The sequence below is a fragment of the Manduca sexta genome, chromosome 28 (assembly GCF_014839805.1).
Source record: "Manduca sexta isolate Smith_Timp_Sample1 chromosome 28, JHU_Msex_v1.0, whole genome shotgun sequence".
Classification (NCBI taxonomy): domain Eukaryota; kingdom Metazoa; phylum Arthropoda; class Insecta; order Lepidoptera; family Sphingidae; genus Manduca; species Manduca sexta.
Window position 1 is genome coordinate 15,189,164 of NC_051142.1, and position 23,021 is coordinate 15,212,184.

The 23,021-nt window shown below is 37.7% G+C and overlaps 1 protein-coding gene across 1 annotated transcript; it reads right to left on the reverse strand.

Annotated features, from left to right (window-relative positions):
• Window positions 1–14,381: 14,381 nt before the first annotated feature.
• Window positions 14,382–18,359, reverse strand: LOC119191026. Its single transcript, XM_037444771.1, has 4 exons — window positions 17,693–18,359; window positions 16,013–16,165; window positions 15,357–15,637; window positions 14,382–15,101 (listed from the first exon to the last, which is right to left on the reverse strand). The coding sequence occupies exons 1-4, from the start codon at window positions 18,357–18,359 to the stop codon at window positions 14,382–14,384; spliced, it is 1,821 nt and encodes a 606-aa protein (XP_037300668.1).
• Window positions 18,360–23,021: the final 4,662 nt, after the last annotated feature.

Sequence of the window (23,021 nt, forward strand, 5' to 3'; positions counted from 1 at the left end):
GTTGTCCATAGTTATGTTTTCTTAAATTCAAGCAATTACAAATTATATACGATATTAAATTTTCAATAGCATTCCAAGGTACAGGCATAGCCTAGTTTGGATACCACTCGTAAATATTTTTGTTTCTAGAAGTTAGTTTTGTCTAACCACTGTAAGCATTTCAACAATATAAATTACAAGTGAGTAAACAACATTATGTAATTTTTCAATAAAACTTATTATACCTACTATCCCTTTTGTCCGATAAAACTGACAAATTCATGCTACCTAAAAGCTAATACCATTTCATGTAATTTATAACTTAGCGACAGATTGTTATACGAAGTAAATCACAACAACTGGTCCCGATCGAACATACACATTACTTTCGTACGACATCGTAACTATCTAGCAAGATTATAAAAACATGTCGTAAAAATACACCCCCTGATCTAAATAAATATTCATTCTAACGCACGCTGATCAATAACAAACTCTACAATAACCATATAGAGTTGAAAATCGATGCGTGTTTTTGTTTGTTATAAAAATGAAATGTCACCCATAAAGCTTATGCCCTGAGAGTAATGGGCCGTGGAGCTATCTCAGTAACCTTCAAATTCTGACGTGTCTTTATTGATAAGGAAGTGGCTGTGAAATATTAAGACTGGTAGTGGAAATTTTTGGAGTTTTTCGCTCGCGAGCACTTGCCTCGATCAATTACTGGCTTTGAGTGATGAGTTTGACGTTTATTGCTTTTACACTGAAGTTGGGTTTTGCTTGGACTCGATTGAATCAAAATTATTTAGGGAAGCTTATCTTTTGATGTCTTTCGAGAAGTAAACATGATTTCATATACATCAATTATTTATCATAGAAATTATAAAATATAATATTTCAACATAAAGTACAACGAAATAGGAAATGGCTTAAATAATATATTACCTATATAATTGAATAAATAAAAACGAATTTGAGAGTTAGTCTGGATAGGTACTAGGTACCACCGTAATATCTAATTCTGCCGCCAAGCAGCAGTGTGTAGTCACTGTTCTATTCCAGTTTGAAGAACATTGCAGCCAGTGTAACTACTGGACATAATAAGACTTAACATCTCATGTCTCAGGATGGCGAGCGCAGTGCAACACCGATCACGGATCAATACTTTGTAATTGGAGGTATTGGAAGATGTTTCTACTGTTTATGGGCGGTCATATAGCTTACCATCAGGCAAACAGCAAGCTCATCTCGTCATTCAAAGCACTAAAAATAACTGAAATAGCATTTTTTTTAAGGAAGCTATAATCAATATTGTGTGGTTTTTAATCAATATACACTTAAATGCACATGTAATTGTAGAGATAAGTGAAGTCGATACACGTTAATCTACATGTATAGATAACCATAACGATCGTCGATGCGAATAACCGCCCAGAGCTCCTTACAGAGGCGTAAAGGTCCAGTTATGGTATTACTAGGCGATAATACTTTGTTATGTAAATAATATTACTGTAGTCGAGTAATAAAATTTGATATACATATTAGTAATTGGACGCGAATTCTGTTATATATAATATTGTAGTAATAACTCATTTTTGCCAATTTTCGAGATACGACGCTCCCGCTTTCTACCGGCGATATACATGGAAGATGATAAGCAGTGCAGTATAGTGAAACTTTATTTCCTATATATCTATGACTAGCTTTTTTTCGCGGCTTCGCCCGCGTGATGGGGTTTTCCGGGTTTTTTTTCCGACTTACTTGATACATGTATAGTTATATTATGACCAAATTACACAAAATCATTATAAATTGTAGCCTTATGTTATTTTGATATATAACCAATATTACTGTATAGTTTCATCAAAATCCGTTCAGTAATTTTTTTCGTAAAAGAGGAAGAAACATACTACATCCATACATTCACACATCCGTCCTCACAATCTTTCGCATTTATCATATTAGTAGGATTGAAAGGCAATTATGTCTAAAACAAGTAAACTTTTGAGTAAAGCGATTTAAAGTATTGATTTGAATTAGAAAATCCATAATAACTAAATAGTTGTTATAATAGTTTTTATAAGGTAGTTGGGCCCAGATGGAAGACATCAAGCTGTGGTTCTGCAAGCCAGCAATGGATTAAAGTCCATAAAAGCAGCTTTCAATTATGATGCAACTTCCAATGAAGGAAAGAATTTTCAGAAAAGAAGCCATTGTTCAAGATATTAGCGCATACTCGGAACCAAAAGTTTTACTATTATAAGGTTTTACTAGTGAAAAATTGCATAATTGTAAAATGTAGGTAGGTATTGTAATTGTGACTTTTCGAATAACCAACATCTCAGTCCCACCTGCAATCTCGAAGGCACCAAAGTGTTCGAAACGTCGGGTGAAAATAAAATATAAAAACCGTGATAAAATTCGATTAATAATTTTATTTCAATTTCTGACATTCGCGTAAACATAAGAAATCATTTTGGAGACAATTCTTTTTTCTTCTCAATAATAGTAACAAATTCGATCCACGACAGTCTGTACAAACAGCCACAACAATTAAACTGTCATATTTCTTTGATGTTCTAGTTCCTTGTCGAACCTCCGAGGGTATTGAGTGGCGCGAATTAGAGAGAAATGGCAATATCCCTTTTTACTAAAGAGGGAAAAGGACGGAAGACCACGGTCGTTTAGCACAAATAGAGGAAATGCTTAATTGTACACTTAAGGTTTACGATGTTAAAATATTTCCATGGATTGTTCTTTCCTGATTTGGTATTGTTGAAGACGCTGTTTGAGGAATGCGAAACAATCCTTATTTGACCGTCTGTTTTGGTGTTTGATAAAAACATTCGTCCATTAATTTCAGATATTTTGGTGCATTGTGTCACTTGTAATTAATGCCCTATTGTTTGTGATATTAAAACCCTGTAATAACTATCCTAGGGGTTATATTTGGAATAATTATATGTTGTGTATGTGTGCGTGGCTGCGCCCACCACTGGCTAATGATCCGCGGATTACGCTCAATAAATCAGTGTGCATTCCGCAATCAGTCGTTTCACTCGTCCCCTTCCTGTCAAACTAACATTATATTATTATATAGATATTCATATAATGTTATTATTACTAGAAGCCCTGAAAGGACCTAAGCTATATTTCACTCTTCAATATAATTTATACAGTCACGAATAACAGCTAGAATTAAAAATTCTTAACATTTGTATAGAAAATGTGTGATATTCATAACAGAATTCATAAAAACGTTACCATCCACTACACAATATTGATGCTCTTTGAGCTTTTGAAAATATTTGTATTTTTTATAAAGCAAGTATTCATGCAGTGACTGGATGCAATACGCCTTTTAAAACGAAATAGACAAATAGAATTTTAGTAAATTTCATGAACGTATAAAAGGACTGCCTCGGTGTTATAGTAATGTGATACGACTGCAGTGCTGTCTCCCGTTCGATCCCCGGATGAGACAAACTGATATAAGGTTTTTCTACTCAGTATATATAAATTAAAATATATTTTTCTGTTGTTAACAGACAGCAGTGGTACTTACCACGAGGCGAACTATTTGCTAGTTAAAAAAACTCTCCTACCCCTAAGAGGCTTCCCTGGTAGTAAAACTTCGCAACAGTTCTTTTAGGGTTCAATAAATCGTAGAGTCAGTTTTAGTACACCTAAAGTTTAGTCGATAGCACACCTCGTAAGAATCTATCGGTCTTTATGAGTTTTCGAAAACTTTGTAACAAATTGAAAATGCCTATATAGTCAATGAAATGGGAATAAATTAAAGAGAAAGCGTGTTTTGGTTTAGATTGGCCGATATAATCACATTTTTCATCCTTCGAGGATAGAGATTGAAGTTGGACATTTCACTATACCCTCTGTGATGAGATTATGCCCATTCTATTCCACGTACATACAATTACACCATTAGTTTTCAGGTGTGTTGTTTTAATCGAATAACTTGCAAAAATTCATCTTGTCGCTGAAGTAGTTTGTGTAAAATTCAGAAAACGTGTTATTACGTATCTCAAAAAATACTTCCTCTTCTTCAGCCTTTGGACACTGAACGTAGACTTTTGGTATTCTTTAAACCTTTGGAAGTCCATTGCTGAACATCGGTCTCCTTCAAAGAAACTTTAAAAATACTTTACTACGCTAGAAATCATGGACGTACTTCTCTGCCTATATACGACTCATATTTATTTTATACGCTAACATTTTTGCGACCCTGTCGTATATTACTTTCCTCAGTATAAGTCATACTATTCTAGGTTAAAAAATTGCTTACATGTTAATAATCTCCGGTACTGTCTGCCTATATACCACATTCGTGTCCAAACTCTGTCAGAAGTTTCGGTGTTTAATTCTAACATATAATCTAACATTTACATTATTAGTAAGATAATAACTCTAGTTTACAGCCTCTGTTACCATTGAGCGTTTATATTCACCAAATATAGTTTTATAAGCATATTTATACCTTGTAAATTCTTGGAGCCTACAAATTTTATGGGTCCTAAACCGCAACGTAGCCACTTATGTGTGTGCGTAAACAGCGAGAACATAAAACCTGGTGTAGCGTCTCCGATATGGCCGGTTATTAGCTGTAAAAGCTGTTTTGGTAACATTGTGATGGTCGAACAGCGATTTGGTTAATTAATATTTCAATTTTATTTATTTTGGCACCTAATGGTAAGCACAATACCGTCTAGATAAAGTATCAATTGGCAACAGATGGCTATCTCATGCCATTCGACACAATAATGCCGACCTACGATATAAAGAACTAATCATGTAACAAAATCCAAAAACGGAAATACGACAAATGCATTCGCGTTATTTTTTTTTTACTAGCACAGTGAAGAGTCTACACCACATTTGATCGCGAGTGGAGTGACGTCATGAAGAGATAGTTAGACGATAAAGAAGAGAAGATACAGTCGACACGAACGTTAACTTTTCCTCGCCAGTCGATACAATTATCTGCGTGTTCAAATACACAGCACACATGCACAGCCTGATCCCGGGATGTAACAGCTTACGTGAGGCACTATAGCTGTTTTTAAACATTGTGGTAGCTATTCGACCCTTTTTTGATTTCGTGGAGAAAGTGCTTTATAACTACCGCCCAGCTTTCGTGGAGGGCAACAGAGCGGGTATGTTGGGGTCACCATGTCTTACGAACAACAGTTGAGCCTGGATTTGTTGTTGACCTTCAGCGATCGCTGGGCTAAGTCCATAAGTCTATATATACAACGCACGGCATACGAACTAAAACTCCACAGAGGCCCTCTTCGGCACATTAAGGACGGCTGCGGCCTTCCTTCAGCGGCAACGGCAGTCCTCATCCGCAGCCAATCCGACCAATAAAATAAAATTTAAGGTGTCTTGAAATATAGACTGTATTAATAAACCAATAAAGAACGTTAAGGCGATACCTCAAGGTCCATTTTCATACATTTTGTTTCACCTTTAATCTGGGTAACTAAACAAGTATTGGCAAGTAAAGAATTTAAATTCACGTCTAGTTAGTGATTAGTTCTCGCAGTTGAAAGAAAAACGTAAAAATAATTAATAATCATGGATATTTCTGCCTTTAAAATTTCGTCATATTAAATTTTTTTTTTACTTGTTTAGTTACCCAGATTAAAGGTGAAACAAAATGTATGAAAATGGACCTTGAGGTATCGCCTTAATTATCTTAATATTGTTCTTCTATAAAACTGCGTTCACAAATCGCTTCTCCCATCACAGTGAACCCACTCTCATACAAGTAGCGGTAATCGTATCCTACATAGTTTACCTGACCAGGGTGGGAGAGCTTAATCAGCAGCTTGTTATGCGGAGGGTCAGTTAACTACTTTCATGTACTGCGTTTAGGGTCATATATGTAAGTATATTAGTATTGATATCAGCTGGGGACAATGATTAGGAATTGTATAAGTTTTCAGATAAAAAAATTATGACGTTTGTTTTCAACTGTAGTTAGATGTACCTTCAAGGAAATTAACGATGGCTATGCTGTAGTGGATGTTTAGAGGTTATTACTTACCTAAAGATGGCTCTTGTTAACTAGTACCATTTCTTTTACAAAACAAATATTATTAATTATAAGTATGTATTAGATTTCCACAGCTTTATTGGAACGTCTTTAAGGTTATACTATCTTCACCTGTTTTTCCCATGTTATGAGAACAATGAACAATTATATTGCATGTAAGGAAGACAATATCAAGACATAATAAAACACTAATTCTATTTTTCTTCCTCTCGTCATCTAGGATTTATCTACTAAAAATTAAAACTGCAGATGAGAAAAAAACATACTTTATTGTTAAGAATATTTTACTATAATATTATGTTCATTAAGTCGTGCTAAGACGTAACATATAACAAGATGGATCGCAGGTCATTACCGTGTGAATAAAACACAGGGCGGCGTTTATGTAAAGCAACTATCGACAATCGATTAAGGTACCGCTCTATTGTGTCGCAAGATGGAAGGTACTAGCGGATTGGATTCTTCCAACGGATCATCATCATCAGCCCTGTATTATACACTGTCCCACTGTTGGGCACGGGCCTCCTCTACTACTGAGAGGGATTAGGCCTTAGTCCACCACGCTGGCCTAGTGCAAATTGGTAGACTTCACACACCCTCGAAATTAACGGATACTAAGGAAGAAAACATAAGCAAACAATGATTTATTTATCACAGATAGACATCTTAAGACATAAAACTTAACATCTCAAATCGTAGGATGACGTGTCAAGTGGAGTACCAAACAACACTTTGTAATTCAAGGCGTTGGCTGGTATTTCTACTGTTTATGGGCGGTCGTATCGCTAACCATCAGGCGAACGGCAAGCTCATCTCGTCATTAAAGCAATAAAAAAGAATAAAAAAAAATACATAGGCTTCGTACCTAGAAAGTTTGCTTAGAAAAAATATCATGCTAACATTATTGTTAAATATTTTTGTATAATACCCGCTTTTTTTGCATGCAGGAACAGTGGAATCCCCTATAAATATGCCGCGATATGCCGTAACATGTTTCAGATGCCTGAAAAAAAAACATATTTTCGGTTCGCGAACACCTTATAAATCCCTTCTGTTCTTATCTTACTCTAATTTTAACACAATATATGTTTATCAATTATTTGCGCATATATTAGAAACTACCTTAGTCTTAAGTTATATAAACGACGTTATTTAAGTAATAATTAAATATCCTCATGTACCTTGATTTATCATAAGTGCAACTATGTCCGCCTACGTGATGAATAAAGTATTTTTTTTTTATTTATTAAGTGGGTTTTATTTTTACAATTCTTCTCTTCTTCTTTATCTGAATTCAAGGGTACAAGTCATGTAAAGCATTGCGAGACACGATATTATGACTGAAATATTGTCTAATCATATCTTTCTATTGCAAAGAAAAACAATAAAAATCCGCCGACGCCTCTCCTTCATCCCTGCCAGGGAGGCAGTAAATTTGTATGGGGAAGCTGACGAACCTCTCGCCCCCGGTAAGTAGGTCACAGAAGACGGGCGGTTTAACCTCACGTTATCACTTATCAGCGCCGAGCTAGCAGCCGGTTTTCACGAATCGAGCTTGTTACTTGACATGAGACTTCTTAATTTTGGTAATTGGAGTTTAAAAAACTGACTTGAAAAAAAATCAATTGCATGTAATAATAATAATAATATCAGCCCTGTATTATATACTCGCCCACTGCTGAGCACGGGCCTCCTCTACTACTGAGAGGGATTAGGCCTTAGTCCACTACGCTGGCCTAGTGCGGATTGGTAGACTTCACACACCTTCGAAATTCCTATAGAGAACTTCTCGGATGTGCAGGTTTCCTCACAATGTTATCCTTCACCGTTAAAACGAACGATAAATACACAAAGAATACACACGTGATTTTTTTTTTTAGAAAAGTCAGAAGTTTGTGCCCTTGGGATTTGAACCTGCGGACATTCGTCTTGGTCTGCCAAGACACACCCAATTAGGCTATCGCCGCAATTGCATTTGGTATTCATTAATTGTTTTCAGAAGCCAAAATAAAATATACTATCAGCACTCGAGCTTGTTCAATAATATTGAATATATGTAGTCCACACACTTCTACAACCACTGTAGTAGATAGGCTTATTCCGAAGTCGCGTTCTAGGAACAGCCCGTACCACGGAGAGTGGAAACTACATTAAACTTGTAAACTCCCCCAGTTCAACGAACTCAATATGACCAAAACACATATTGAAACAAAAACGTAAACACTGTAGGAAGGGTAACAGCCCAATTAATCGGTGGAGTGGGGCTGAGCTCGGCTCTGCGAAATATATTAGCGCATCCCCTACACGCGTAACTTTCTTTAGTTTTCTTTGAGAGTTTCCTTCGTGTGAAGTAATAAAGCAAAGTGATCACCCGTACACCTTGAACTTGGCCATTTAAATGATTCATTATTCATTGAAGAAATTCATTAGTCTTTTGGAGTTGGATTGTGAGGTTCTGGCTTCGATGTTCTGGTTGGGATTTTTATCGCCGGTTATATAATAGAAAATAATTTTGAACAATTGTTTAAGCATCTGGTTAGCTTGTTCTACCTCTTCATCGTCAGTTACGGACTCATTATTCTCGAGCTGTGACCCGTTTATTAATGATGGTGAATAATTCCCATCCAGAGATTCACCTGCTTTGCCTTCCTTCTGCTAAATAAATTAATTGCAATGGGGAGTAGTCTATAAGGGCTTATTTCCTTTTAAGAACGTTGTTTCGTATTGACGAACACCACCCTAGTATGTTCAGACCAGTAAAAATACTCTATTTTCTAAGTGAGTGGAAAACCAGAATCATCTTCGGCCCTAAATATATGTTATAACAAAAAAGAAATGCGTCTGTCAAATTTCGAATTCTATTTTTGAATTAAAACGGAAGTCAGTGTACTGTTCCAGAAGGCCTGCTGTAGTGCGATTAATTAAATGGAATGTCACATTTCAATGAAGGATCAGTCCTGTCTCTCATGACCGACGCAATTGGAGGCCAAATGCGTTGTCAAAGAGGTTGCAGCATTCGATTGTAGATTCAGCGGAGTTTATACACTAGCGTGGTACTGAATTTGAAGAAATATAGTTTTATTTTCATAAATATTCTAAAAATTCAAAAAAACTTATAATGAAATGTTCCAAAAGTTATATGAACGCAAAAAAGATGAAGGAATGTTAGAAGTAACAGTTTTGCAAACCTAACTATATAGGAAGAAGTTGATATAGAAATACAGTAAATAATAAATATAATTTTCTAGATTAAATAAAGAAGTTCCTAATGACCTAAATATAAAATAAAATTAAATACAATAATTAACATCTGCTTCAATGTTTACGAACATTCTTAGTTAAGTCCATACTTAGCCTTGACGGTAGATTAATAATATATGGGCAAATTAAGTTTAACATTATTTTGTCCAACCACGAATCGATAGGTTCGATTGAAAACCCTTTTTGCATCTCCAACAATCTCGCTGATTGTTTCAAACTCAGAACTACTCGCTGGCTTATCAATTTTTGAGATACAGTCGAATTCCAGCCAGTGCCAGCCCATACAAGCTGCATACGAAGGATATAAATAATCAGAATTTTCCAATGTATAGGTGCCGTTAGAGGCTTGATGAAACTTAATATCGTGCAGTGGACACGACAATCTACGGAAAACGAGCCTTTGTCCACTATTGGGTATATCACGTCACGCAATAGAAGTCCCATATCACTGGGTATCTTTTATAACAATGCACCAAAAAAATGAAATGTGGAACGAAATCGAAAAAAAATGTTTACTACATTTAGTCGAATAAATTAGCAATTAAATCCGAATTTTTTTTAATATAATATCCATCGGAATTCAAAAAACTAAAACTTTTCTTACATTTATAAAGGTCGATAAATAAAAAATAAATAAGAAATGAAATAAGATATCGTTTATTATAATATCCATTGACTGATATTACTAATCTGAAGTCCAAGATAAAATGGCAACGGTCGAAAAATCTTTTCTTAATATTAAATTCATACAACCCACTTCAATATTCTAAGAATTCTAGACATAAACGTAAAAACTAATTAGTGGAGAATCCTAAATAGCAAACAAGACATTACTTCAGCAAGAAGTTTCCAAACGTATTTTTCTATTAGCCCAATCAAATTCGTTAGGAGTTTCCCTGAGCGAGGAATTCAATTATGGAGTGTAGCCGACGCCTTACAAAAGCTCTTGTAATACCATTCCTTGATTTTTACTTAATCTATATAATACATATTAGTTTGGTATAGCAGCGTTTTTGTTTATTTGCTGTATAAAATCCAAATCATAAGCAATTTGATATTTTTTTTAATCTACTTATCAGTTTCCTCTGGCTTTGGCAAAGACGCTTTAAACATCAACTTGAATTCTGGTAAAAATGCATATAATGTCTTGAAAGCAAAAGCATTCAACTACTATACAAGATAAATCCCCCACTATAGCTTAAGAACCATCCTAATATAACTTCGCAAAATTGTAAGTTTTGTCTTTGATTGAACTACAGCTCTGTAAATCATGTCAGACATCTTGAAAAGGACACCGAACATCCCGCTATTTCATTTGATTACATAAAATTAACGTGGTAATAAAAACAAAACTATTAGTAAAGGAAAACAAAGATCGTGGACCATGAGGCGAGCGATCAGCGGAAGAATAGCGCCTAGAAAAAAATTATGCTTTTTTTTCTTTGCTTTATTTATACCTTCATTATCATCTGTAAGATCTTTTGCTATAACAACATTGCCGACTCTCGGCTATTTCTTTTGCAGACAAATTTGGTTTTTGATTAGAAAAAAGACATTATAGAACATAAGTTTGCTTTCTCCTTTCCTCGCTAATCGCTATTACATCGAGCATCGACCTCAACACAGGGTAATAAACTTGAAAAAGAGGAGACCATTGTCCCAGATCTCGATTTGTATCAATTAGTTTTAACTTTCCTTAGAGACTACTTAATTAGTTGGACATTACAGTCTTATTATGTTTTTAACAGCCCAGCGTGTAATGTTTCGCAGATTTTCCTTCTATTTTTCATTTGTAATATTTTATTTTACTTTGTGTTACGTTAATCAATTAATTGTAACGATAACAACAGCTTTGTTCAATTTCAGCGTCCACCTTTTTATTTAGTTGTTTTTTTTTTACCGTGGCATATGAGGGTATAAAGTCTCGAGCACTATCATATCATGAGACGGAATACATTAGATAGATAGGAGGACTAGTTGCACATCTGTCTTTACCGCTTAGGTAACAAAAAGTGTGTGTGAAAGTCTGTGTGTCATCAAGGGTAAGCTGCAGCTGACATTGAGTAGTAACTTGGTTAAAATATAATAATTAGATAAACGAGTGTCATTTAGTTACACAATAATATAAAAGGTTAACGAAGTTGCTAACTTTAGCTAACTTACTAGTAACCATTACGTCAGATATTCCACAGCGCTGTGTATCCGCCATACTTTCCTCGATTTTATTCAAGATTTACGGTACACAATATTGACTCGTCCAGGCACAGTCTATTATTAAGTATTTTAAAACATCGTTCTCTATTACGTGTTAACTATGCCGATGTTTAGACATTCCGCGCAGGTATCGGCCCGTCCACCGCAACAGCGCGTCATCATACGCTCCATTTGTCGCCGTTTGAACCCGCTCTGCATGACAAATGGAACGTGAATGGCGTAAACGGGTCACGGACACCAAAGGCACCCAAGTTGTTGTAGGCAGGTCTTGGAACTATGTTTTGATTTGATTAGGATGGGTTAAATGGATTGTCGATAACGTGGAATCAAAATAGATTCGATGTTAACGACTTCGATGCATGTTGCTTATAACTAGGTACATGTGGTGTAAATATCCGTCTTGGTAGGTGCCACTATATTTACTTTTGCTTCTGTTTAGTGAATATTTTCGACGATGCGATAATTGCTGTATAATTCTGAAGTACGTAGATCAATCTACTTATGTTTCTGTACAGAATTCCATATGGCCATGATTATCACTAAAGGGCCTGTTCACCCTTTGGTTTAGTAATCAATGTAATGCAAATTTTAAAAGTGTAGTCAAGTATTGCATGTTATGGAAGTTTTATCAAAGTTTATGAGAAAAAAACTTCTTAACTGCTTCCTATGAAAAATTTGAGCTTCGTCAATTTCTGAGTATCTTCAATTCACTGCATACTGTATTTCAACTCGTATTGAATTTAATAATTCGTTTTGCCATTTGAAACTTGATTTCTGTTCCATCTTGCATATTTCATTCATTTATTTAAGTGACTTCTTGTAAAAGAATTTTATATTCATTTTTGAGTCTTTTAACTTGAGATTTATACAATTTCAGTATTTTTCTTGGGTGCCACCTGGGGTCTGCTTGTTCGGCAAGACATTCAATAATTAATGTTCATGGTTAAGGTTTTCGTTTCAAACCCACGAGGATTAGATTCACTCTATACCAACGTGTAACTGAAATCTTGGCGAAAAATAAATTACTACTTGCACCTGTGCATACTCCTCTAGCGATGGCGGCGTTTCGAATTGTGGAATGGTCACTAAATCTACTTCCAATAGGTTGATCTGGAAATCTTTGGGGGAGGCCCATGTTCAGCAATGGACATCCTACAGTTGATGATTATGATAATGAACTAGATCTGGGTGCAGAACTGAAACATTACAAACGCATAATTACATGTAAACACACACACACACACACACACACACAATAATAATAATAATATCAGCTCTGTATTATATACTTGCGCACTGCTGAGCACGAGCCTCCTCTACTACTGAGAGGGATTAGACCTTAGTCCACCACGCTGACCTAGTGCGGATTGGCAGACTTCACACACCTTCGAAATTCCTATAGAGAACTTCTCAGATGTGCAAATTTCCTCATGATGTTTTCCTTCACCGTTAAAGCGAACGATAAATTCACAAAGAATACACACATGATTTTAGAAAAGTCAGAGGTGTGTACCCTTGGGATTTGAACCTGCGGACATTTGTCTAGGCAGTCCGTTCCACACCCAACTAGGCTATCGCTGATGTTCAAGCAAACACACACACAAGTCACAAGGTAATCTCAGAATAGTGTTCGAGACAGATCGAAAAACAAAATATTTATGGAAGTAAAATTTTAAATATTGATAGTAGTATTTCATTCAGACAAGCCTAATGTATTCGTAGAAGAAGCCTGCGATCAGGTGAAGGTTAGTTTTACCCTAGACCTATTCATAACTTACGCGATATTTCAAATCGATTTTAATATTTGAAGCGCAAGCGGATTGAATTTGCAATACGCTCCAGAATTTCTCTGACGGGTGGCTTGTCACTACGTAATATCTATGATCGATTTTAAAATGTAGGACATGTAACATCCCGTCTTATTGACACAGAAACTGTTGGAAATGAAATCCATAAATTGATGACAGATGATAAGAAATTTATTATTATATTAAAATGTCTCACTTTTTAGACACAAGACCTTTATGCGGCTAAATTATTTTTGTATCCTTCGAACTTAGTAATTGCGATACTTATTTTTTGGTTGCTACAATACCAACTTTTTTCTTGCTTGTTAAACTTAAATAAATTTTTTGTAAAATTTTTAAATGTTATAAACTATGTTATCTCCTTTTAGATTTAATTCGGTACTAAACATAAACGCATATCGAATTACAACCAAACTTCAACATAAATACCATTACAAGTTTCAAGGCAAAACTTTACAGACGTATGTCTGCAAAATTTTCACTTCACTTGCATGTTTTTCCGTCAGCATGCAAACATGCATAAGTGAAAGTCCATGGAGCGTGAAACACTTTAATATTTGACTCGCCGTCGATAAGTCTTCGCATATTTATGAGGCAACTTTACACGGAATATTTTAGGTAAAAATCATTGACGTCATCAATTGCAAATTGTGCTTGTAAAGGTTTATTTTAAAACTCAAATATATTAGAAAGGTGTAAATACGAGATGCACAATGAAACGCGGTATAGAATGGACTGTTTTATTTATGTAACATGCCGGTAGTATTGAAAATATTATTTTACAAGTACCTACAAACACTACATATAATGAGCTATAGATAACATACATTACAATTTCCTCCTCTAAGATAAATAGCACACAAGCATTTTGCGTACAAGCACAATTAAATTAATGCTATTGAGAGAGTTGTATTACGAACAGGAATGAGAATTAATATTGTGGCCTAAGCATACTGATGTAATAAGAGACTTAAACCGGGAGAATACTACCACACAAATTATTGTATTCATATTTAGTTTGCATACTCATGGCAAATATCTTACTAAATGTCACGATTAGTCCTAATCGGACGGGGACGTAAATTGTATGTCTTGACTCTAGGTGGGGAACGCTCATGAGTGGCAGGTATGCTTTGGGCATTGCTTCCAGCAGGCTCAGCTTCTTTTGTTTCACTCTCAGCTGGAGTTGAGTTGCTGGTGTCCTCCAAATTATCAATCTCCGGCTTCGCCATTGAACTATTATCATTTTCGATGGGACCAGGTAGGGAGAACCTATTACTCTTGCGTAAAGGGAGTATTTGGTCAATATGTTTAGTACTTATAGTATCACCTGTTTGTATTTTGTATGTAACCGCTCCCGTGCGCTCGACTACAATTCCAGGCTGCCATTTACTAGTGTTGCTTTTACTGTAATTCCTGACCAGTACATTGTCCCCCTCGACAACCTGTCTTTCTGCACTAGTTTTAGCCAATCTGACTTGTGTCTTTTGAGCCTCCTCAACGTGGTCGGCGGTACAACCTCGTAATAAATCAAAACGTGTTCGAAGAGTGCGGCCGAACATAGCGACGGCCGGTTCTCGTTTAGTAATTGTATGCTCAGTGTTTCGGTACTGTAGTAAAAATTTACACAACGCTCTTTCAGTGTCCTCCCCTTCCAAAGCTGCTTTCTTAAGGACCTTCTTAACATTTTTCACAGCATTCTCTGCAGCTCCGTTGCTGGAAGGATGATAAGGCGCCGTGAGGATATGTTTTACACCATTTCTCTGTAGAAATTTTTCAAATAGCTCAGACGTAAATGGTGGGCCGCCATCCGTGACGATTTGCTTAGGTATACCAAATCTAGCGAAACATTTTCTTAATTCAGAAATAACACGAACAGCTGTAGTCCCACTTGCCATAAGAAAAACTTCAAGCCACTTAGAATGAGCGTCTATGATTAACAGGTAATATTTTCCATCGTGGTGTAAAAAATCGGCATGAAGTCTAGACCACGGACTGGTCGGCCAAACATAAGGTACCGGTGCAGCTGCCGGTGGAGCATCGAGTACACTGGTACAGGGAATGCAAGCGCGCGCTCTCGCCTCGATATCTGCGTCAATGTTCGGCCACCACACGTAGTTGCGCGCTATTTGTTTCATGCGCACTACACCCACGTGTCCAGCATGTAGCTCATCCAAGATTTGTGAACGCAGTGTTCTTGGAATAACGATCCTGTACCCCCAAACAATGCATCCGTGATCCAGATGTAGACTATCTTTTCTATTAAAGTACGGCTTTTCATTTTCAATTTCACTGTTTTCTGGCCAACCGCTCATTATATATCCAAAGATTTTGCATAATATAACGTCTTTTCGTAGTTCTTTAGCGATGTCTCGATGGCTTAATGGAAATGAATCTTCAACGAAGTGTAGAAACGCAGCGTCATCGGAATGCGAATCATGACGCTTATTTTGTAATGGTAGCCGCGAGAGTGCGTCTGCATTACTGTTACGTTCTGTCGCTACGAATTTAATGTCAAAATCATATGCGGCTAGCCTAACTGCATAACGCTGTAAGCGACTGGCTGCAGTCTGCGGTATTCCTTTTTTTGGTCCGAATATGTAACTGAGCGCCATGTGATCTGTTTTAAGAGTAAAATGACGGCCGTACAAATATTGATGGTGACGCGTCACACCGTACACAATCGCCAGCGCCTCCTTGTCGATTTGACTGTAGCGACGCTCAGCCTCATTAAGAGTACGTGACGCACAACACACGATGCGTTCGGTGTTGTCCGAATATAGCTGCGAAAGCACGGCGCCTAGACCGTACGAGCTACTGTCTACAGCTAAGACAAGTGGAAGCGATGGGTCATAATGCGCCAACACCGGCTCTCGAGATAATACATCTTTAATGGCATGAAAGGCTTCGTCACATGCGCAGGTCCACTTCCAGTGCATTCCCTTTTTCAGAAGTGAGTATAAAGGTTGCAGAATCGAACTCATGTTCGGAATAAAACGCGCATAATAATTTATAAGGCCCAGGGCGGCCCGCAGTTGGGATACGTCCTGTGGCACAGGTGCATTAACTATGGCATCTATTTTATTGCTATCAGTATGCAAACCATGTTTATTGATTTTATAGCCTAGATAACAGACTTCGTCTTTAAAGAATTCACATTTCTCAAATTTAATTGTTAAACCTGCACGTTGAAGACGTGATAATACAGTTTTTAAATTGGATAAATGCGATGATTTGTTAAGCCCAGTTACGCATATATCATCTTGAAATGCTACAACCCCGTTGCAATTCAAACCGCTCAAAGTCTCTTCAATTAATTTTTGAAACATTTCTGGCAGGCATTTCAAACCGAATGGGGCCCTACGATAAACAAAAGTACCCACATGAGTGGTTATTGCAGTCAGCGGTTGTGAGCTTTCATCAAGGATACATTGAAGATAAGCATGCTTAAGGTCTAACTTAGAATACTGCTGACCCCCGCTTAGTGCTGCGAACAATTGCTCGATGCGTGGCAGCGGGTAGTGAAAGTCCTTTAAAACTCTATTTATTGTGATTTTATAATCGCCACATATTCTTATGGTCCCGTCGCGCTTGATAACCGGTACTATCGGCGTCCCATAGTCCGAACGTTCGACTTTATAAATCACCTGATCGCGCTGCAAACGCTCCAACTCATGTTCGACAGCGGAGTGTAATGCAAGAGGTAGCGGGCGGGCTTTGCAAAATATCGGCGTTTCGTCTTTTAAATATAATTTAATTTTAGTAGTACAACTACCTAAGCCGTCTTTAAACACCTCCGGAAATTCTGACTTAAGTTGTGAAATCATAGCGTCGTCCTGCGCGGACAAATGATGTAAGCGAATTAAAGTAAGGTTTAATTTACGAAGCCAGCGGCGACCGAGTAACGGTGGTCCTCCGTTATCTATGACATAAAGCGGTAATGATGTAGCTGTGACGTCACCGCAGCGGACATTTACATTCACATAGCCTAGCGGGATGATCGCGTCGCCCGTATACGAATGGAACTTATTATCGTCTTTATTAATAGATAAATTAGACAGATAATTATCGTAAAATGACTTATTGACGGCCGATATCTTGCTACCCGTGTCTATTTCAAACATTACTTTCTTGTTGTTTACTAGCAATTCGTAATAATATGGGCTATCTTTACAATGTTTTTTAACGGAAATAACGTTATACAAGTCGTCACTTGAATCACTTCCTGAATCGGAATTTTTTATAATGCAATTTTGGTACCTGGACTTTCTGACTTCCTTGTCACTTTTGGTACACATCACTGATAGGTGCCCTTTACCACTGCACTTATCACACACATATGATTTATATTTACACTTGTTCGGCGCGTGAGCTCCTTTCCCGCAGCGCCAACAGGTGCGTCGGGTCAGCTGTTGCCCGGCCACTAACCGATGCATCGGCGCGGCCAGCGCAGCCGGCGTGAGTCCAGCGAGCGAGCCGCTTGCCTCCGGCGCGCCACCGGCCGCGGCCTCCACCGCATGCCGCTCGGCCGCCTCCAGCGCAAGCGCCAACTCCACCGCTTTCTTGTAATCCAACGACGGCTCAGCGAACAATCTCGAGCGCATTTCTTCGCTTCGGAGTCCAGACACGAACTGATCACGAATATTCACCTCCAGCGTAGCTTTGAAGTTACAATGAGTGGCAAGGTGTTTGAGGCTCTGCAGAAATGCGCCAATCGATTCGCCCTCTACTTGACGTCGTTGGCGAAAGGTGTGCCTCTCCGCTATTTCCGATCGCTTGGGTTCCAGATGGCCAGCCACTAACTCGATCAATTGTTCGAACGTTTTATCTTCGGGAAAATCAGGCGCGCACAAGTCGCACATAAGTTGATAAGTCTGTGCGCCGACATGCGTTAACAACGTGGCCACGTGTAACTCGGTTTTAATATCATTTAACAAAATGAACTGCTTCACCAACCTAACGTACGCGGACCAGTTTTTGTTTTCGTCGAAGCAAAATTCAGACAATTTACCGTATGGCATTTTGTTTAAATCCAAAAAATCGTCGCCAATGTAAATACGAGATGCACAATGAAACGCGGTATAGAATGGACTGTTTTATTTATGTAACATGCCGGTAGTATTGAAAATATTATTTTACAAGTACCTACAAACACTACATATAATGAGCTATAGATAACATACATTACAAAAGGAAGGAAGAAAAATGTTATTAGTCACTGACACAACTAACATAGAATTATTGAAAAAACAAAAAGCAAGAAATACACATTAAGACTGAGATATTTTATGACGTGTTTAGTGACATCGAACAAAATAATTTGTTTTATATCAAATAAAACAACATAAACAACAAGATACGCAACAGGTCAAAAATAGACTAAATCATAGTGCATAAAACATTGTTGATATAACTACAACAAAAAACATAAGCCATATACAATTAAGGGCCTATTTCACGCCCGAATATAAACGCCATTCAAAGATTGAAATATACCAATATTTGTTACTAGGAATTCGCACATCGACAAGAAAATGGAAAAGTTTAATTGAAGTACCACGAAATTTATGCCGCGGAATACTATAAATTATCTGATGGAATATTTTATAGCTAATGGTTGATAATTAGCGCTAGTATCCCCCGAGGCAATTCTTGTGCGCTCGGTATTCACACCAAATACACGCCCATGCACGGCGAGATATTTGCCGCGGCCCTAGGCACACAGTTAGTATATAACTCATGATTGTCAACACATGGCCTATGAGGGCTATGAGGACTCGCGAACATTTCCTGGCTTTCTCTGCTCTGCCTATCATAACCTCTTATTCCTTTTTCTTCCCTAACACTTCTCTTAAGGAGGTATCCCTTCCGAACTTTTTTGCAAGCCCCTGCAGTTGCTAAGCCGGGTATTCCAGTATCCCATTCGAAGGTTTCCTCCGGTGTTGATTGCGGGATCTGATTAACAAAAAAAATAGCACTCATAAACGTAATTAAAATATTAAAGCAAGCATGGAGACACAATCACAGGTATATAACCGACTACTATACGTATGTTTTAGGTCTATGTTAGATAAATTTGGTCTTCGACTTAAAAATCGGAACCAGGCCCCCAATAATCACCGAGAACAGACTTCTTAAACAACATTATAACTAGATGAATGATGCAAAAACTACACGTAAAACAAACCTTACTGCAAACATCTAAAGCGCATTAGCTTCCAACCATCTTGTTACATCAGAACTCCATTACAAGTCATCTAGAATTTCTTTGCGTAAACGAAATGTACGAGAAATGTACGTAGTCCAATGAAATTAATAGAGACAAAAGTTTGTAAGGAACAAATTCAGGGCAGCGTTCTCTCCACACAGCAAGTTTTATCTGCTGTAAACTACCGAGATTAAGTTTCGTGAAGTTCGTCCGAGTATTGCCAGCGTGAGGATGTGGAATTTGTGAATGTAGCAACACTGTAAGGAATTCTTGGAAGTAGCTTACTAAAATCTCAAGCTTACACAAGGTAGTTTTACTGCTAGCTGCCGCTAAGTAGCAAAGTCTAAGTAATTTTGTGTTCTATCAAAATGACCGTTCGGCAGTTTTGGCAATAAAAACTTTGGATTTGTAACAGTATCTAGTTTTAATCCCATCATTAACTACCGACTAAATAATGTCCAACGCATAACATATAAAAATATTTCAAGGGCAACACTATAAAAAAATAAGAATATTTTTTTTTACATTTACAAGGTTTCCACTGGTCTACGGTGAATCGGTTCAAATTTGTTTCAAGCTAACCTTATGGAATAAAAAAGGAATTCCAGGAACCCGTTCCCAGTCCCGCGCAACACCGGCGGCGAGTGCCGCGGGAGCGAATGGGATGGCCCCAATTTCGCGTCGCAAGTTCCACTGAATTCGTTTCATGTGTGTTTTGCTCGAATATGAATAAAACGTTACACACGCTTTGCGAATGAGTCGCAAATAGTTTATTACCTACGTTTTTGTGATGTTAAGTTGCCTTTGTTGATGGAATTACATTTTAATATTGTTGTCGAAAACTTTTTAATGGGCAGTGTGTTTTTGTTTTGGAATTTATGCGAAAATCCTCTTTTGAAATGCTTCTGATAAGAATGTGTGAATTCTGATATTCATACATGTACAGACTACAGATGACGTTGGCAAATTGTAAGCTTCAACGTTTTTAAGAAATTGTATGGATTTTGGTTGCGTGTCAGCAACACGCAATTATAATTCTTAAAGATTTAACAGTTGCGTATCAGCTTTATTCCATTCAATATAAATTCAAAATGACTGGCAAATTTGCTGGTGTGTTATATTCGTCCGGATAGCGACCACCGTACACAAGGTGTTAGAAACCGAGATAGTAGTCCACGTGTGTGTCGCGTTCCGGGATCAGCCTGTGTATATCCGATTCCAACAGGCCGGCATAATTGTGTCGATTGCCGAGGGGTTATTATCTCTCGTCAGTCGACATTCTATTGGGCCCCAGTCCATTTACTCTCACTCGGGTCACTTTGTAGTGCACGTGTACGAAAACATAAAAACCCTTGAAAAAAAAAAATTCTACCATTAGCCTTATAGTCCCATATTAAAACTATAATAATAATAATATAAGCCCTGTATTATATACTGGCCCACTGCTGAGCACGGGCCTCCTCTACTACTGAGAGGGATTAGGCCTTATTCCACCACGCTGACCTAGTGCGGATTGGTAGACTTCACACACCTTTGAAATTTCTATAAAGAACTTCTCAGATTTGCAGGTTTCCTCACGATGTTTTCCTTCACCGTTAAAGCGATCGATAAATTTACAAAAAAATAAAACTATGCTAAGGTTTAATGACCTATTTTACTACTCCCTACCACAACGGTTTCGTATCCAAAAGTCCTTCGTCAATAACCCATTACGTAAGCATGTTAACGTCATCTAACCCTGATCTTGTAATGTCCATCCATAATCGTTTACATAGACCGAGCTGACGTTAGCAATACAGCGCTTTAGTTGTTAGTGTAAACAGACCCTAAGCACACACAGTAATTAATAACTATGTAATATGTCGTTAGGGCCCTTTGCTACTATCGTCTAGTTTCAAGTATGCTTACTGACTTAGATATTTTGTTGAGTTGGAAATTCTACTGTCAATGGATGGATTGGTACGTAGTTCAGCTCCGGAGCTGGTAATGCCCTAGGAACCTTTACTCGAATAGTTGTGCTTTTGAAGTTTCACTATGAGTTGGAAATTGATGTAAAGTTAGTCTCTTAGCTGTATACTTTGGCTGTGAAACTTATGATGCTACAGACTTGGCCGTTTGTAGGTTGGCCTAGATGGCAGATAGGATCGTCATAGTGTGCCTTTTGAAGCTATAGAGTCGGGGACTTGTAAGTTGCCCTGGATAGCAGTCAGCTGGATACCAGTCAGAATCCTCAAGGCGTGCGTGCATGATACTTTGACACAAAAACAAGTCCAACAAAGTCTTGTCGAGTTGTATTAGTTACACCTGCCTACCCTTTTCAAGACACGCGTGAACTACATACATAAATCATACACTGACATACTATCTCGAAAACGTATGTAGACCCCATCCAAAAGTTCGCGATAACACAAGCGAGCCCCGAGGACAGCGGCTGAGGCATTGCCCCTCCGGGACCTCTCAAATGGACGGTTATATATCAGCCCGTGACGTCACGACTCTAATGACATTCTCTAGTTGTAGTTGCGTTTTGTCGACGTTTTATTAAGTATTTTTTAAAGTAGGCATGGGAAAATAGGACGCTCGATACATGATAGTAACCACTGCGTTTAGTATGAATATAGAATACTAGATTTTGCTCGCGGCTTCACCCGCGTGAAGGAGTTTTCCGGGATAATTTTTTTCCGACTTACTTGATATGTATCGTTATAATATGACCAAATTACACAAAATCATTATAAATTGTAGCCTATGTGTATTCTGATGTATAACCAATATTACTAAGTTTCATGTAAATCCGTTCAGTAGTTTTTTCGTGGAAGAGGAATGAACATACATACATCCATCCATCCATCCTCACAAACTTTCGCATTTGTAATATTAGTAGGACGGTATGTATTCTACCTTGGCATTGGGTTTGATAGTTAAGAAGCCAGAATATTATTAGTTCCCCAATTCGAAAACACATCTCGGGTTTGGAATTTGTGGCAGATATGGCGACAGTTTTTTCCCTTCCGAAAAATGACTTCTTCTTCAGCCTTTGGAAGTCTACTAATGAACATAGGCTTCTCCATATTTTTTTCAAAACTAACCTGTTAGAAACGACCTGCATATATCGGCTTGCAGACTCAGCAATACATGGATGCCCTACAGGCGTGTAGTGAGTATCTGTCTAAGATAATATAATGAGCTTATGGAGAATTGCCTACCCACAGCCTCACCAAACCGCAAATGTTTGAAAATACCTTAGCAATACAAATAAAGCGCGCCATTAACCTGCCATCAATAATTTCTGTTAATAAACCGCGCGGGAGTTGCCGGGGCGCCGCGGGGTGTGCCGGGGTGTACCGGGGTGTGCCGGGGTGTGGCGGGACGTCACTAAAATACAATGTACGCTGTTTTACGATTTAATTCCATACGTTACACTCGAGCGAGTGTTTAAGCCGCTTAATGTAGCTTCTGGAGGTACGTTTATAGT

Bases quoted from the DNA above. Each gene is read 5' to 3' on its own strand.
- LOC119191026 (XM_037444771.1), bottom strand. From the start codon at position 18,359: ATGCCATACGGTAAATTGTCTGAATTTTGCTTCGACGAAAACAAAAAC. The intron at 15,638-16,012 runs GTGTGACGCGTC...GCGGTTGGCCAG, and splicing joins GGCGCTGGCGATTGTGTACG to AAAACAGTGAAATTGAAAAT. The intron at 15,102-15,356 runs GTACCTTATGTT...AAATTTCTACAG, and splicing joins CTCCACCGGCAGCTGCACCG to AGAAATGGTGTAAAACATAT.